This window comes from Sphaerodactylus townsendi, linkage group LG01, assembly GCF_021028975.2.
Source record: "Sphaerodactylus townsendi isolate TG3544 linkage group LG01, MPM_Stown_v2.3, whole genome shotgun sequence".
NCBI lineage: Eukaryota > Metazoa > Chordata > Lepidosauria > Squamata > Sphaerodactylidae > Sphaerodactylus > Sphaerodactylus townsendi.
Window position 1 is genome coordinate 15,726,308 of NC_059425.1, and position 18,608 is coordinate 15,744,915.

Here is an 18,608-nt window from a genome sequence, read left to right on the forward strand (position 1 = left end):
CCAAACTCTTCTTCTTCTCTTCTTCTTCCAATCCACTTTCACAAGGCATGAAAATGTGAATCGCTCCCTGGACTGATAATCCCCACCCGCAATACAATACTATCAACCACATCTTTGCATAGCAAGTTCTACCCAAACACTTACTGATTGGTTCCCCACCCTGGGACATGGACAATATATACCCCACTAAACATTCCCTTCTCTCTAGACACAGTGTGTAACAGACTTCCCTCTGTGATACACCTCTGAAGATGCCAGCCACAGATGCAGGCGAAACGTTGGGAGCAAGATCCACCAGACCATGGCCACACAGCCCGGAAAACCCACCAGAACCACTTTCTCAATTGTTTGCAAGTGGATTTTGCTATTCTGCACAGTAAAATCCAGCTTCAAAGTGCATTGAAAGTCGGTCGAAAGTGCATTATTCTGCATGTGCGGAAGGGGCCTTACTAGGGACACTCACTAGGGATGCTTACCACAGCATTCAATCGGACTTACTCCCTGGTAAACCCATTTGGGAATCCTGCCCCGCCAAGCTTTCCACACACAGCCATTCATCCATGAGTCATAATTGCCTCCGTTGTCAAGTTGTCAACAGTTATTTTGGGGCTCAGTTTGTCCTTGTTTCGAAGTTCCTTCATGACTTGAGATTAATTGATTGTTAGCTGCCTGCGACAAGATCTGTGTCGGTGGTGTTGTTCTTTTTACAATCTGGATTAAGGAGCTAATATGTTGAGAGCCTGATTGCCTCAGCCTCTGCCCCTCAGGCTAATCTGCTGACATCTTTCTGGTGCCATTGAGGCATCTTCTCCATTACAACACAGGAACCTCGAAGAAAATACCCAGTGTCGTTGACAAGCTGGTCTGGCAAACTAATGCTAGACTGAAGGCAGCCACAACAACAACCACAAAAGGCAGCAGGCAACATGGTTGCATGGAAAGAGACAAAAGGAGGCGAGCAAGATTTATTTATTTATTGGAACTTAAACCCGCCCTATATGGAGATCTCAGGGTGGCTTACCACAGTGAAAACTCTATGCTGGGGATAATTAGGAAAGGAGTTGATAATAAAACTGCAAAGATTGTCATGCCCTTATATAAAGCAGTGGTGCGACCGCACTTGGAGTACTGTGTTCAGTTCTGGTCGCCACATCTCAAAAAGGATATTGAACAGATAGAAAAAGTGCAGAGAAGGGCAACGAGGATGATTGAGGGACTGGAGCACCTTCCTTATGAGGAGAGGCTGCAGCGTTTGGGACTCTTTAGTTTGGAGAGGAGACGTCTGAGGGGGGATATGATTGAAGTCTATAAAATTATGCATGGGGTAGAAAATGTTGACAGAGAGACATTTTTCTCTCTTTCTCACAATACTAGAACCAGGGGGCATTCATTGAAAATGCTGGGTGGAAGAATTAGGACTAATAAAAGGAAACACTTCTTCACGCAACGTGTGATTGGTGTTTGGAATATGCTGCCACAGGAGGTGGTGATGGCCACTAACCTGGATAGCTTTAAAAAGGGCTTGGACAGATTTATGGAGGAGAAGTCAATCTATGGCTACCAATCTTGATCCTCCTTGATCTCAGATTGCAAATGCCTTAGCAGACCAGGTGCTCAGGAGCAGCAGCAGCAGCAGAAGGCCATTGCTTTCACCTCCTGCATGTGAGCTCCCAAAGGCACCTGGTGGGCCACTGCGAGTAGCAGAGAGCTGGACTAGATGGACTCTGGTCTGATCCAGCTGGCTTGTTCTTATGTTCTTAACTACAATAAAGTTACAAAACTACAAAAAAACACAACATCAGATAGTTCCACAGGGTATAAAAACAATCATAAAAACACTATAAAACACATCCAAAATATTACCCACCCACATGCCCTACCCCACCCTAGGGACACTTCACCAGAGGATAAAACAAAAAAACACTGTAGGAAAACCCCACGTCGAAGCAAAGTTAGAGAATCGACCGTGAGGTAAGTAGTGCATGCATAAATAAATGGCCTATAAAGACATGTAAAGCGGTCTAATGCTGTGACAGACCGTTGGTCCACTGGTAGGTTTGCCAACTTCCAGGTGGCACCTGGAGATCTCCCGCTATCGCAATTGATCTCCAGGCAACCAAGATCAATTCCCGTGGAGAAAATGGCTGTTTTGCGAGGTAGGCCATGTGGTATTCTATCCTGTTGAGGTTCCTCCCTTCCCAAACCCTGCACTGGCAAGGCTCCACCCCCAAAATCTCCAGGTTATTTTCCAACCAAGTGCTGATAACATTATCCATTGATCCATCAAGATTTTGCCCTCTGGCTAGCAGCATATCGGGCAAGGTAAGACCCTTGGAGTTGGGGTTAAACTGGGGATCTTTTGCATGCTGCGCAGATACTCTGCTAGCAAGCTACAATCCCACCCACTGAGCCAGAGGCGTAGCAAGGGGGGAAAGTGCCCGGTGAAGTGGTGCGTCCTCAGCCTCTGCCATGCCCCTGGAACGCCCTCGCCACACCCCCACAGGGGTGCGCGCCCGGTGCGTCGTGCACCCCCCCTGTCCCCTTGGAGCTACGCCTTTGCATTGAGCTCTTCCCTGGTTCCGAATCCACCCATCTCAGTCCCGTCCAGGTTTGCAAATATACATAAATTAAAAACCAGCCACACAAAAAGCCTCGTTTCTGTTTTCCACCTATCCCGGAGAAAGGAAGCAGTCCTGAAACTTCTGTCCAAGTAAACAAGGCATTTCTTCACAAAACAAAGTCCATATGCTGTCTTCTTCTTCCACTCCAAGCACAATTCTAGAGAGACAAGTCTAGAAAGAGTCCAGCTCTCTCTGCTCTGAGAAAAACCAGCTAAACAGGAAACGTCTCATTGGCTGCAAGCGTGTATGACATCTGTTTCCCTGTGCGAGGAAAGAAAAAGAAAAGAATACAGCAATTATTCATCTGGAGGAGTACGTGGACACGCTCTCCGTATTCACAACAATTATAACAATCGTCTTGTTATTATTTATTACTAATAGGGCACTATCCACGTGAATGGTACAATTCGAGAGAGCAGCAGTGGCGTAGGAGGTTAAGAGCTCGTGTATCTAATCTGGAGGAACCGGGTTTGATTCCCCGCTCTGCCGCCTGAGCTGTGGAGGCTGATCTGGGGAATTCAGATTAGCCTGTGCACTCCCACACACGCCAGCTGGGTGACCTTGGGCTAGTCACAGCTTCTCAGAGCTCTCTCAGCCCCACCCACCTCACAGGGTGTTTGTTGTGAGGGGGGAAGGGCAAGGAGATTGTAAGCCCCTTTGAGTCTCCTGCGGGAGAGAAAGGGGGGATATAAATCCAAACTCTTCTTCTTCTTCTTCTTCTTCTTCTTCTTCTTCTTCTTCTTCTTCTTCTTCTTCTTCTTCTTCTTCTTCTTCTTCTTCTTCTTCTTCTTCTTCTTCTTCTTCTTCTTCTTCTTCTTCTACTGTACAGAATAACGAGGAGAAGACAGACCTATGCTCCAGGAAGCTTATAAATCTAGAATTTGATGAAGGGGAGGGTGGCATAAGATCATCAGTAAATAAGAATGGGGAAGGGGTGTGACTCACTGGTAGGCCATGCGCTTGGGATGCAGGTTCAATCTCCGGCACGCCCAATTAAAACATCAGTGAATAAGTGATGCAAAAGACTCATGCCTGGGACCCTGGAGAACCACTTCTGGTCTGTGTAACCTTGTCTGGTCAATGACTGGATTCAATACAGGGCAGTTTTACCTCCCTACTTCACACCTCCCCCCACCCCCAGCAAATGGCATTCATTCAGTCTGCCTGGCTAACAGCCATTGCCGGCCCTCTCCTCCATTAATCTGTCTTATTCTCATTTTAATCTAATCAAACTAGAAGCCATTGCTATACCCTGTGGCAGAGAATTCCACAGGCTAATTACAGTTTAGCCTGTGGAACTCTCTGCCACAGGATATAGCAACAGAGGTAGGCGGGGCAAATGGAGTGGAATTCTCCGCCACTGGATATAGCAACAGAGGTAGGCGGGGCAAATGGAGTGGAATTCTCCGCCACTGGATATAGCAACAGAGGTAGGCGGGGCAAATGGAGTGGAATTCTCCGCCACTGGATATAGCAACAGAGGTAGGCGGGGCAAATGGAGTGGAATTCTCCGCCACTGGATATAGCAACAGAGGTAGGCGGAGCAAATGGAGTGGAATTCTCCACCACTGGATATGGCAACAGAGGTAGGCGGGGCAAATGGAGTGGAATTCTCCGCCACTGGATATAGCAACAGAGGTAGGCGGGGCAAATGGAGTGGAATTCTCCGCCACTGGATATAGCAACAGAGGTAGGCGGGGCAAATGGAGTGGAATTCTCTGCCACAGGATATAGCAACAGAGGTAGGCGGGGCAAATGGAGTGGAATTCTCCGCCACTGGATATAGCAACAGAGGTAGGCGGGGCAAATGGAGTGGAATTCTCCACCACTGGATACAGCAACAGAGGTAGGCGGGGCAAATGGAGTGGAATTCTCCGCCACTGGATATAGCAACAGAGGTAGGCGGGGCAAATGGAGTGGAATTCTCCGCCACTGAATATAGCAACAGAGGTAGGCGGGGCAAATGGAGTGGAATTCTCCGCCACTGGATATAGCAACAGAGGTAGGCGGAGCAAATGGAGTGGAATTCTCCACCACTGGATATGGCAACAGAGGTAGGCGGGGCAAATGGAGTGGAATTCTCCGCCACTGGATATAGCAACAGAGGTAGGCGGGGCAAATGGAATTCTCCGCCACTGGATATAGCAACAGAGGTAGGCGGGGCAAATGGAGTGGAATTCTCCGCCACTGGATATAGCAACAGAGGTAGGCGGGGCAAATGGAGTGGAATTCTCTGCCACAGGATATAGCAACAGAGGTAGGCGGGGCAAATGGAGTGGAATTCTCCGCCACAGGATATAGCAACAGAGGTAGGCGGGGCAAATGGAGTGGAATTCTCTGCCACAGGATATAGCAACAGAGGTAGGAGGGCAAATGGAGTGGAATTCTCCGCCACTGGATATAGCAACAGAGGTAGGTGGGGGGAATGGAGTAGGGGGATGCATCCATTTCAGTGATACTGACGTAATGCATTGCATTTCAGCATTCAATGCATTTTGTAGGTTAGTTTGGTTAAGTTTAGTTCCTTAGATTTATATCCCGCCTTTTCACATCCCAGGACTGGCTCAGAGTGGCTTGCAACCCAATATGAAAATATACATCTTCCCTAAAATGAATGAAATCCCCAGCAATTAAAATATCTTCTTTTAATCAATACAACTGCCCTGTAAGGAAGGCGGGTGCAAATATCCCCAGTACTGCAGATGGGAGGCCGGAACTGAGAAAGAGAGTGTGTAGCTTGCCTGAAGGAGTCTGGATAGCACTGGGATTTGGTGATGAGTTCGGGCTGCCAACCTCCAGGTGGTAGCTGGAGATCTCATTCTATTACTACTGACCTCCAGGAGACAGAGATCAGTTCGTCTGGAGAAAATGGTTGCTCCAGAAGGTGGACTCTAGGGGAGCAGCAGTGGCGTAGTGGCTAAGAGCAGTGGCTAAGAGCAGGTGCACTCTGATCTGGAGGAACCAGGTTTGATTCCCCGCTCTGCCGCTTGAATTGTGGAGGCTTATCTGGGGAATTCAGATTAGCCTGTACACTCCCACACACGCCAGCTGGGTGACCTTGGGCTAGTCACAGCTTCTTGGAGCTCTCTCAGCCCGACCTGCCTAACAGGGTGTTTGTTGTGAGTGGGGAAGGGCAAGGAGATTGTAAGCCCCTTTGAGTCTCCTGCAGGAGAGAAAGGGGGGATATAAATCCAAACTCTTCTTCTTCTTCTCTCATTATACCCCATGAAAGTCCCTCCAACCCCAAACCCTGCCCTTTTCAGGCTGTGCCTCCAAAATCTCCAGCTATTTCTATACTGAGAACTGGCAACCAGCACAGTGAAAAGAAGTAGTAGGCACAGGCCAGATGGAAAATGCAGGCCCTGTTTCAAACTGCTCATCAATTATTTTTGAAACCAGCGCAGAATACATACAATGTATGTTTTATACACTCTCACATCTTTTCATTGTCACGCAAAAGAGGTACCAAAAAAATCTTAAGTTGACTTCTGTTATCTGCATTTATCTATACTTTATCTGGGTTAATCTTTTATGATTACGAATCGTCTTTAAAATATTATGAATTCTCTTTACAATCCCCTTTGACTCCCCACGTAACCCTCCCTCCCTTTCTTTCTTTCTTTCTTTCTTTCTTTCTTTCTTTCTTTCTTTCTTTCTTTCTTTCTTTCTTTCTTTCTTTCTTTCTTTCTTTCTTTCTTTCTTTCTTTCTTTCTTTCTTTCTTTCTTTCTTTCTTTCGGGTTTCTTTTTGGCCTTCGGATTGGGCGCCGATTTTATGAAACTGCTGCTTAAATTTTAAATTTTAAATGTTAAATTTAAATTCTGAATTTTAAACTGGTAATAAGAACATAAGAACATAAGAACAAGCCAGCTGGATCAGACCAGAGTCCATCTAGTCCAGCTCTCTGCTACTCGCAGTGGCCCACCAGGTGCCTTTGGGAGTTCACATGCAGGATGTGAAAGCAATGGCCTTCTGCGGCTGTTGCTCCCGAGCACCTGGACTGTTAAGGCATTTGCAATCTCAGATCAAGGAGGATCAAGATTGGTAGCCATAAATCGACTTCTCCTCCATAAATCTGTCCAAGCCCCTTTTAAAGCTATCCAGGTGAGTGGCCATCACCACCTCCTGTGGCAGCATATTCCAAACACCAATCACACGTTGCGTGAAGAAGTGTTTCCTTTTATTAGTCCTAATTCTTCCCCCCAGCATTTTCAATGAATGCCCCCTGGTTCTAGTATTGTGAGAAAGAGAAAAAAATTTCTCTCTGTCAACATTTTCTACCCCATGCATAATTTTATAGACTTCAATCATATCCCCCCTCAGACGCCTCCTCTCCAAACTAAAGAGTCCCAAACGCTGCAGCCTTTCCTCATAAGGAAGGTGCTCCAGTCCCTCAATCATCCTCGTTGCCCTTCTCTGCACTTTTTCTATCTCTTCAATATCCTTTTTTAGATGTGGGTGCCAGAACTGAACACAGTAATTCAAGTGCGGTGGCACCCCGGCTTTATATAAGGCCAAGACAATCTTTTGCAGTTTTATTATCAATTCCTTTCCCACTTATCCCCAGCATAGAGTTTGCCTTTTTCACAGCTGCCATACATTGAGTTGACATTCCCATGGAACTATCAACTAAGACGCTAAATCCCTTTCCTGGTCTGTGACTGATAGCACTGACCCCTGTAGCGTGTATGTGAAGTTTGGATTTTTTGCCCCTATGTGCATCACTTTGCATTTTGCTACATTGAACTGCATTTGCCATTTCTTAGCCCACTCACCTAATTTATCAAGGTCCTCTTGGAGCTCCTCGCAATCCTTTGTGGTTCTCACCACCCTACATAATTTGGTATCATCTGCAAACTTGGCCACCACGCTACCCACCCCTACTTCCAGGTCATTTATGAATAGGTTAAAGAGCACTGGCCCCAATACGGATCCTTGGGGGACACCACTCCCTACATCTCTCCATTGTGAGAATTTCCCATTTACACCCACTCTTTGCTTCCTGTTTCTCAACCAGTTTTTAATCCATAGGAGGACTTCCCCTCTTATTCCTTCATTGCTGAGTTTTCTCAATAGTCTCTGGTGAGGAACTTTGTCAAAAGCCTTTTGGAAATCCAAGTAGACAATGTCTACTGGTTCCCCCTTATCCACATGCCTGTTTACATCCTCAAAGAACTCTAGTAAGTTTGTAAGACAGGATTTGCCTCTGCAAAAGCCATGCTGACTCTTCCTCAGCAGGTCTTGCTTTTCTACATGTTTTATAATTTTATCTTTAATGACAGATTCTACTAATTTGCCAGGAACAGATGTCAAACTGACTGGCCTGTAATTTCCCGGGTCCCCCCTAGTTCCTTTCTTAAAGATTGGTGTGACATTGGCCATCTTCCAGTCTTCAGGGATGGAGCCTGATTTCAAGGATAAGTTGCATATTAAAGTGAGAACATCAGCAATTTCATGCTTGAGCTCTTTAAGAACTCTTGGGTGAATGCAATCTGGGCCAGGGGATTTGGTAGCATTTAGTTTATCAATGGCTGCCAGAACTTCTTCCTTGTCTACCACTATCTTCATTAGTTCCTCGGATTCGCCTCCTAAGAAGCTTGGTTCAGGTGCAGGAATTTTCCTCACCTCCTCTTGGGTGAAGACAGATGCAAAGAATTCATTCAGCTTTTCTGCAATCTCCCTGTCATCTTTTAGCACACCCTTTGTTCCTTTGTCATCTAACGGGCCTACCGCTTCCCTTGCTGGCTTCCTGCTTTTGATTAAGGGTTATGTTGTATGATTGCTGTCTGAATAACAGCCATGTTGTGAGCCGCCTCGAGCCCTTCGGGGGTGAGGCGGCTTATAAATCAAACAAACAAACAAATAAATAAATAAAATAAAATATCAACATTCTACCTGAGGAAGTAAGCCCCCTCAAACTGTAGGCCCGTGCCAACTGGCCCACCTACCCTCTTCCCCTTCTGTTCAGGCCTGCTGGCAACCTTATTATGAATGCAGAAGCCTAGAAAAATGGTGTCCATTCCAGCAAAGTGAGAGAGAGAGAGAGAGAGAGAGAGAGAGGAAGGGGGGGGGCATATGCTGCATAGCTTTTGGAAAACCACTACAAAGAAGCCAGTGCCAGATATATTGGTGATTTGGTAACCTTACTATAGCTTTGACCGTTTCCTCATTCCAGGCTACAAAGCTGTTACTTCCAGCCCACACCCTGACAGGTAGGTGTGACCTGCATTCCTAGCGGATGTTACCAATGGACCAGAAATAATAATAATAATTAATAATAATTAATTAATGTAGATGGCTTTCCTCCACTCTTTGTTTTTGTGGCAATTACCAGTAAAAGGTTGGAGCTTTGATTTTTCTGCTTCCCTCTCCGGGTCTCCTGTATTTTTTTGGGAGGTGGGACATACAGAGATTATATATGTGTTGTATAAGGGATGCCACACAGTGGATTTCCACATTTCTCCCCTGTACTAATTAAAACTATTTCCTCACGCTACATTTTTCTTTTCAAAGTTTCAAAATATACTTTATGAAGGTGGTAAAAATAGTGAAGAATAAACCAACTGGGGACCACCAGTGGCCAAGATGGATGAATCGATAAGGATCACTGCAACAATAATGTATGACAGTGAAAAGAAATGGGAAACGGCATCTTTATACTTCCCTATTTTGCTGACGATCCTCCCCACGTAACCCCACCTAACTCCCAAGGTGTCTGTATTGGGGAGAGGAAGAGAAAGGAATCTCCTTACAGGAGAAAAAGGCAAGGTATGAATCCAAACTCCTCTGGTGAGGTTGTTTAGAGAAGGTGGATTCTAATCTGGAGGACCAGGTTTGATTCCCCACTCCTCCACTTGAGTGGCAGAAGCTTATCTGGTGAACCAGATGTGTTTCCGCACTCCTACATTCCTGCGGCCAGTCACAGTTATCTCTGAACTCCCTCAGCCTCACCTGCCTCACAAGGTGTCTGTTGTGGGGAGAGGAAGGGAAGGGAGCTTGTAAGCCACCTTGAATCTCCTTACAGGAGAGAAAGGTGGGGTATAAATCCAAACTCTTCTTCTTCTTAGATCCACCAAGAAATGTTAGGCTGCTCTGATATTAGGGATCAGGGAAATTCATGGAGGTTTGGGGTGCAGCCAGCAGAGGGTGGAGTTTATCTCTATAGAAGAAGAGCAGAAGAGTTTGGATTTATACCCCGCTTTTCTCAACCATAAGGAGTTTCAAAGCGGCTTACAAAACTCCTTCCCTTCCTCTCCCCACAACAGACACCTTGTGAGGCAGGTGAGGCTGCTCGTGAAACACGATCGAGGCATCATGCATCAGGAAGAAATTCCAGAGCCTGGACGGAGGCACCTCCCTGCCCTGGACATATAATACATAACCATATTCCAGAAGGTCGAAGGTTTTACCTGAGCGATGTTTAGAGTGTATGATCCAGATGGCTGCCACAGACAGGAGGAAACACGCCAGGGGTACCACAATGAGGAGAATGTCCCGATAATCATATGCTGCATCTTTAGCACCTGGGAATGAAGGTTAAGCACATTTGGGTCAGGAAATGGGCAACTATTGCTGTTTCCATAAAGCGGAGATGCCATACAGAACTTCACCCTTTTCCATGGAAATCACCCGCCCCGCAGTCAGGACTAGATTGACAGCTGCGGGCTGGGAACTATCTGGAGATTTTAAGGGGTGGAGCCTGAGGAGGGAGAGGTTTGGGAGGGGAGGGACTTCAAAGAAGTATAATGCCATAGTGTCCACCTTCTGAGGAAGCCATTTTTTTCTAGGGGAACTGGATTGTGGTAAAAAGCAGGAGATCTCCAGCTACCATCTTGAGATTGGCAACCCTAGTCAAGGCACAGGTTTGCCAGTCTCCAGGTGGGACCTGAAGAAGAAGAAGAAGAGTTTGGATTTATATCCACCCTTTCTCTCCTGCAGGAGACTCAAAGGGGCTTACAACCTCCTTCCCTTCCCCCCTCACAACAAACACCCTATGAGGTAGGTGGGGCTGAGAGAGCTCCGAGAAGCTGTGACTAGCCCAAGGTCACCCAGCTGGCTTGTGTGGGAGTGTACAGGCTAATCTGAATTCCCCAGATAAGCCTCCACAGCTCAGGCGGCAGAGTGGGGAATCAAACCCGGTTCCTCCAGATTAGATACACGAGCTCTTAACCTCCTACGCCACTGCTGCACCTTAGATCTGGAGATCTTCTGCTATTACAACTGGAGATCTTCTGCTATTACAACTGATCTCCAGGCGACAGAGATCAGCTCCCTGAGAGAAAACGGCTGCTTTGGAGGATGGACTCTGGCACTGTACCTTGGTGATGCCCCTCCCCTCCCCTAAGCCCCTCCCTCCCTAAGCTCCGCCCCCAAAATCTCCAGGTATTTCCCAGCTCATAGTTGGCAACAGAGAAGACTCATGCTCCCAGCCAATTACTGGCAACATTTCAACTGTACTCATAGGGCACTTTTAAAAAAAAGCTCATAAAAGGTCAACAGAAAGTCCCGCTGGTGAGACAGGAAGTGAAAGGGAAACGCTGACATTCCTCCCTCAGCTCAGGGGGAAACCTGTGAACTGGTAAAGAATTCAAGAAAGCCCTTTGGAATTTCCACATGGTGACTACGCATGGGTGGTGTGGGCAGGCTGCCCACTCTGAGAAATGCCATCCTTGGCTTGACCTCCCGACACTTTAGACGGGAGACGGACTATCGTTCTGAAGAGAAATGACTATCGTACTTGGAAGCAGCAGAAAAGCACCAGTGCTTCCTACTGTCTCAGACTACACATTTCCTCCACTGTGGAAGAGAAGGGAAAATATCAATTTGAAAATGGAATCAAAACAGGCATCTCCTCCTTCAGATCAGGGATGGGACAATACCTGAGGTTGCCAAGTCCCCTCTGGCTACCAGTGGGGGATGGGGGGTACCAGATCAACGGTGGGATTCAGCCGGTTCGGCCCGGTTCGGGTGAACTGGTTGTTAAAAGCCCCCTCGCTGCCCCTCCCCTGTTAAATTATTTGAATCACACCACTGTGTAACCAGATCAAGGATGGGAAACTCCTGGACATTTGGGGATGGAGTTTGCGGAGGACAGGAGCCTCAGCAGTATATCATGCTGCAGAGTCCACATTGGCAGATAGTTTAGCAAAGATTAAGGTGAGGCTGCTGTACTGCCTTGCGCCCCAGAAGGCAGTGCGGCAGCCTCCCAAAAATCGGGACAATTGAAATAACCCGCGCGGGAGGCTGTCACACTGCCTTGCCCCAGAGAGAGAGGCAGTCAGCGAGCTGAAAGCTACTCCCAAGCTCAAATCCGGACAATTAGGAAAATAACCACTGCACGGAATGGCTTGGGACAAATTGTTTGAAGGTGGGACTGTCCCGCCAAAAGCGGGACATCTGGTCAGCCTAGCAAAGATGTGCTATGCCAACAGGGGTGATGGGCCCAGAGCCACCTTCTTTCCCCACAGGGTCTTCTTCTGCAGAGAAAAACACCCTGCAAGGAGCAGCAAGAGACCAGACAGATAGGATATAGAGATCTGCACCTTCTGATAGGGAGAGGTGCTGACCTCACTGTCCTACCTTGCTGCCTCCCTCACCCCACAAGGATATATTACCTATTCAGTGCTCCACCCTCCAAAGCATCCATTTTCACCAGGGAAAGCGTTCTCCGTAGTCTAGAGATGAGCTATGATTTTGTGGGATCCCCAAGTTCCACTTGGAGGCTAGAGCCCCTAAGAATGCCTTTTCTAAAATGATGATAGAAGGGATTATTCATCCTGTGTGTGAGAAGCAGGAGAACGCCTCCTCTGAAGTTTTTCTTTTAAATGAAAACATTTATATCCCTCCCTTTTTACCACAAACAGAGACTCAGATTGGTATTTGTTAAGGGTGGCATATTCCACCCACGGGTTTTGAAATAGTTTATATTAGTGAGATCTAGGTGGACTCTAATCTGGAGAACCGGTTTGATTCCCCACTTCTCCACACGAGCAACGGACTCTTAGCTGGCGAATTTGATTTGTTCCCCCACTCCTACACATGAAGCCTGCTGGGTGACCTTGGACTAGTCACAGTTATCTCTGAACTCTCTCAGCCCCACCTGCCTCACAAGGTGTCTGCTGTGGGGAAGGAGAGGGAAGAAGTTTTTAAGCCCCTTTGAGTCTCCTTACTCTTCTTTTTCCTCTTCTTGTAATACAGTGGTTAAAGCATAGGTGTAGAACTCGCAGCCCTCCAGATGTTATGGACTACATTTCCCATCATCCTCTGCCAGCATGGTCCTGGCAGGGGATGATGGGGAATGTAGTCCATAACATCTGGAGGGCCGCGAGTTCGACACCTATGGGTTAGAGTGTTGACAAAGAAGGTCAGAGTTCAAATTACTCCTCAGTCATGAATCTCCCTGGAGGACCTTGGGCCAATCAGTGACTTTTAGCCTAACCTACCTCGCAAGATTGTTGTGAGGGTAAACCAATATCAACTGCCCTGAGCTCCTAGCTGGGAGGATGGGATAAAAATGAAACTTGAAAAAAAAAACCTTACTTAAAAATCCATTATTCTGATAATCTGTCAAAAGACCTTAAACCCAAAAATTATTCAAAGGCAGTACCCATATATTTACATATTGCACATATGGAATCATAGAGTTGGAAGATACCAGAAGGGCCATCAAGTTCCTGCCATGCAGGAACACACAATCAAAGCAGGTTTGACTAAGGAAAACTAAGAAACAATTGGAGGTACCAAATACACTACAATGCTGTGAAGAAGCTGGGAAAAACAGCTTCCCAATAGCACATAGAAAGACACATGAAACTGCCTTATATTGAACCAGTATATGGGTCCATTAAGAACATAAGAACAAGCCAGCTGGATCAGACCAGAGTCCATCTAGTCCAGCTCTCTGCTACTCGCAGTGGCCCATCAGGTGCCTTTGGGAGCTCACATGCAGGAGGTGAAAGCAATGGCCTTCATTAAGGCCAGTATTGTCTGTTCTGACTGGCAGCTGCTCTCCAGGGCCTCAGGCAAAAGTCTTCCCCATCACATACTACCCCCCCCCTTATTAACTGGAAATGCCAGGGACTGAACCTTCAGCCTGCAAAGAAGGTGATTTGCCACTGAGCCACAGCCTCTGGCCTATGGAGCTGCCTTATGCTGAATCACAAGATTTCCAGGATATAAATTCATCCATCAAAATCAGTATTGCCTGCTCTGACTGGCAGCAGCTGGTCCTTGTTGAGTGCAGATGCTGGGGATTGAACATGGGACCTTCTGCATGCCGAGAAGGTATTCAACCCTGAACGGGAGCCCTTCCCAAAACACTGCTGATCTCAGGGCAGATAACTCATGTGGAAATAGCCCTTGTGCATTCTAGGGCCTTTCCCCACTCCCTTCGATCCCCCCTATGCCGCGCGCTGCTCTCTGCGCTCGGCATCCCTGGCGAGTGCCCGGGCGTCCCCACGACCCCACGCTCTGCGCGGGGTCATCAAAAGGCGCCATTAAGAAGAGCGCCAGGGATGCCGCGTGCTGAGGGGGCGCGACAGTGGCAGCGTCGGGGCGGGTGCTCTGTCGCTGCCCCTGTCGTGGGGAGTGCCGGGGGACCCCGCGCTACTCTCCTCAAGTAGCGCGGGGCTTAAGGTAAGTGGGGAAAGGCCCCTAATCTTTCTGTCAGTTTTGCTCCCCAATCTATTTCCCACCCCTTGCTGAAATCTAAAATGGCACCCTGGTTATCACAAACCTAATTCTCTCTGGCATTGTTCCCAGACGGTGATGGTAGCAGATTTTTGGCTGACTGCATTGGCAACAGTGCAGGTGTAGCTTGCTGGCATATCCTCTGAGAGGTCCAGTTTCGTCCTCAGCACCTGGCCATTCTCAAAAGCTGAGTGATTTCCCCCAGACAGCTTCTTGACCCCTGTTCCTGCCCAGCTGTAGGTGAGATTGGTCCCCCGAGTTGCCGCACAGGCCAGGAATAATTCGCAGGATCCCGCCGATCTGTTTGGGTTGCTCTCCTCACTGAACACTCGGATGGTTGGCATGGAAACCGCATCTGGAAGCAGAGTTGAGAAGTTGGAAAAGAAACCAGAATTTCCAGCTAATGTAGCCCAACCCTTCAACACCCTTTCTGCCAGTTTTGTGCCAAGCGTTTTCCTCCAAATGCCACAAACTATGCAAATAAATCACCCTTAAGTAGTAGTTGCAGGAAATGTCAGCAGAGGGAAATCGCTGGGGTTCTGTGGGATGAGAGATGACATTGCATCATGAGAATTCCCTATCAAACGTGGATTAGAAACATCTGCCTATCTCAGCCCAGAATTGTTCATTTCTTTTAACTGCAGCTTTGAAGCAATGGGGACAAGAAGCATACCGTTTCCCTGAAAATAAGACAGTGTCTTATATTAATTTTTGCTCCCAAAGTTGCGCTATGTCTTATTTTCAGGGGATGTCTTATTTTTCTGTGTTCTGTTCGTCGGGCGTGCTTCCAAACAAAAACTTTGCTACATCTTACTTTGGGGGGATGCCTTGTATTTCGAACTTCAGCAAAACCTCTACTATGTCTTATTTTCAGGGGATGTCTTATATTCGGGGAAACAGGGTAATTTCAAAAGGGGAGAGGAGCCGAGATACAGGAATCCATCTCAATTAACAAATTCCAGGCAAAAGTTCACATATCCAGGATCTTAGGAGACAAAAAAGACAAACTCCCTAATGGTTTCAGGAGAGCAGCCATGTTGGTCTGCAGTGGAAGAGTCAGATTTGGGTCCAGTAGCACTTTAGAGACCAACATGGTTTTGGGGGCATAAACTTTTGAGAATATCTCTTCTTCAGATATAAGTAGGAAAGGAGATCCTTGAGTCTTTATATTTCAGTCAGAAGGTGGAAGGAGAATGTAGGGGGTGAAGGATCTTCATTCCTACTTGTATCTGACGAAAAGAGCGTTGCTGCTCCACAGCTTAAATCCTGGAAATCTTAATCTTTAGAGGTTAGTGGTTTCGAATCTACCTCTGCGAAAGTTTGGAACTGATTTTCTTCTACCCCTTGGGCATTGTAACTGAATGGAGATGCTTAGATTTCTAACTCTGTTTTTGCAGATTTCTCAGTTTCTTGGCTGAGATTTGTATCAGTTACCAGTAGAGAGAGGCGTAGCTTTAAGGGGATGAGGGCTACGCCACGCGCCGGGCATGCACCAGTGGATCACGTGGCGGAAAATCACCCCTCCCCCCACTCTCAGAAGTTGGAGCTCGCAAGGTCTCCTGGGAAGTGTAGTTACCACCACACTGCTTTTTTAACACCAGGAAGTATAGTTCCCACCAGGCTGCTTCAAACTAAAGTAAGTGGGGGGTATGGAAGGGGGGAGGGGGAAGAGGGAGTGGGGGCAAAGGGGGAAGGGGGTGGGGTCAGGTGCCATTTTGCCCCGGGTGCCATTTTCCCCCTGCCTCTGCCAGTAGACACACTACAAACTGTCTTAAATCTGTTGTGTTGCTACCAACACCATTGCCAGGATGCAGTGGTGGGATTAAAACTATTTAACAACCGTTTCCGGTTGTGGGATTCAAGTAATTTAACAACCGGTTGTTTACAAGCACCATTTTAACAACCGGTTCTGCCAAAGTGGTGCGAACCGGCTGAATCCCACCATTGCCGGGATGGCTGGCTAAAAACCAGAGACTGGGAAAAAGCAAACTGACCAGTCACATCCCTCTTCTTCCGGAGGACCGTACCATAGACTGCCAGGTGGAATGTCTGTTTCTCCATCTCTCCCGTCGTGTTCACCAGAAGCACCGAGAAGGTCCCGCTGTCTCCCAAAGACACTGGACGGATCTCCAAAGTGAAGTTGGTGTGAAGTTGGCTCCTCCCATAGAAACGAGATTGGTATTGGATCTGTGGGGTTCCTTGGAAGGAGATAGCCACCAGTTCTTCTATGGGGGTCAGAAACCTCCAGATGGTGTCCCTGACATGGAAACCAGGTGGGACTTTGGGCTTCAAGAAGACAGGGTATCCTTCGATTCCTAAGGTTTCTACTGGGGCACGGGCCAGAACTGCCAGCATAGCTAGAAAGGAAGTTACAAGCTACATTATAGTCAGGAACTGAAGGACACTATTAGCCACTGCGTAGAACTGCGCAAGGACAGTTCAACTCCCTAGAATTATGCCCTGTTTGCAAAACCTCTGAAAAAATTCCAGGGGCAGAGATTTATTTAGTTATTTTCAGAGGTGGGATCCAGCAGGTTCTCACAGGTTCCCGAGAGTAGGTTACTAATTATTTGTGCCGAGAGGGGGTTACTAATTGGTGATTTTGCCACCTGATTTTTGCCTTAGTTACGCCCCTCCTCTCAGCAGTAGCGCGCAGAACTTGGAGCAGTCTAGCAGGAGGTGCACCGGCGTGCATGGCAGCCTGTGCCTGTGTGCATTCGTTTCCTGCCCGAGGGAGCCGAGCATGCGGCTGCAAGTCCTTGCCACAGCCCAATTCCCATGGGAATTGCTCCCACCCGGAGATGCACTGGATTTACGCCTCTGTGGGTGCCCAGCCCAGCCCCATTGGCGCTACGCCACAGTTTGAATCCCACCACCATGGGAACCTGTTACTAAAATTTTTGGATCCCACCACTGGTTATTTTACTATTTAAAACATTTTTATAATGCCCCCTTGCCCCCCAGGGCGATGAGTATCAAAGCAATTAAACCATTTCAAACATGAAAACTTTACAATGTGAGACCTTTAGTAAGAAAGAGAAAGATTGTTCAAAACAACACAATTTCAGTCCAGTAGCACCTTAGGGAACCACAAGTGTTTTGAGTTTCAGAGGGTCAGCAGTAGAATAGAAGAATTCGAGTTACCTCATATGGTTGTTGTCAGGATAAAATGGAGGCAAGAGGAATGCTTGCACGCTGTCTTAGAAGGGACCTAGCAATCCTGCACCCCACAGACTGGGACCCAAAAGTGAAACTTCTAGATAAGTACTTTACTGACTTTTGTTCATCTTATACAGAAACACCCCTTCAGCTGCTGATGGTGATAGGCTATTACCCTATGCCCGTGGTGGCGAACCTTTGGCACTCCAGATGTTATGGACTACAGTTCCCACCACTGCCCTATGCTGAAGGGTAGTGGGATCTAACTTCTAATTCCTTCAGTGGACACAAGTCTGAAGAGTCCTCTTGGAATGAGAAAGCACAGCAGATGAAGCTTTGCCTGGCTGGCTTCCCAGCATCCATCTCTCTTAGTAACATCCATTTGGACTGTCAGCAGCTCTTGTGGGTATTAGACAAAGGGTCTTTTTCAGGACGGCTGGGGAAGAAGAAGAAGAAGAATTGGATTTATATCCCCCCCTCAAAGGGGCTTACAATCTCCTTTCCCTTCCCCTCTCACAACCTACCCTGCGAGGTAGGTGGGGCTGAGAGAGCTCCAAGGAACTGTGACTAGCCCAAAGTCACCCAGCTGGCATGTGTTGGAGTGCACAAGCTAATCTAGTTCACCAGATAAGCCTCCACAGCTCAAGTGTCCTTCGTTTTATCATCACAACAACCCTGTGAGGTAGGTTAGGTTGAGAGAAACTCATGCAAGATCATCTGAAGAGCTGGAGAGTTTTGAACCTCAGCTTCCCCAATTCTAGAACGATCAACTAAACCGTGCACCACACCATTTATTTGCTAGGTGGGAAACCACTGAGGAGATTTCACTTCCTTATCTTCCAGATTCCGGCCTGAGCTGACACTGGATTACACACCGTCAGAGAAAGAGCAATTACACATAAACAATACAAAAATTAAAGTATTTAGCCTAATGGGGAGGATTTTTTTTAAGTCAGAGGAGCTTTTTGATTATCTTTTCCATCGAGAGAAGGGTAAGAATCGGTAGTTATCTGGAGAGCAAAACGTTTAAATTTTGTTGTTTCGAAAGGTCAGCTGAGGGAAAAGAGAAAGACGAGTTTTTAAGAAGGGATTTTTTCCCCTTACCTGTATGAAGCACGGACGTGAGCAGGATCCACTCCAT

General features: G+C 47.2%; 1 protein-coding gene across 1 annotated transcript; it reads right to left on the reverse strand.

Moving 5' to 3' along the window:
- Positions 1–2,832: 2,832 nt before the first annotated feature.
- Positions 2,833–18,608, reverse strand: SLAMF8 (SLAM family member 8). Its single transcript, XM_048504034.1, has 5 exons — positions 18,572–18,608; positions 16,303–16,665; positions 14,355–14,663; positions 10,030–10,143; positions 2,833–2,882 (listed from the first exon to the last, which is right to left on the reverse strand). Exons 1-5 carry the CDS (start codon positions 18,606–18,608, stop codon positions 2,833–2,835), a joined length of 873 nt encoding a protein of 290 aa, XP_048359991.1.

Bases quoted from the DNA above. Each gene is read 5' to 3' on its own strand.
- SLAMF8 (XM_048504034.1), bottom strand. From the start codon at position 18,608: ATGGAGTGGATCCTGCTCACGTCCGTGCTTCATACAG. The intron at 10,144-14,354 runs GTTTGTGATAAC...CTTCATTCCCAG, and splicing joins ACAATGCCAGAGAGAATTAG to GTGCTAAAGATGCAGCATAT. The intron at 2,883-10,029 runs GTAAAACCTTCG...TTCCTCGCACAG, and splicing joins ACACTCTAAACATCGCTCAG to GGAAACAGATGTCATACACG.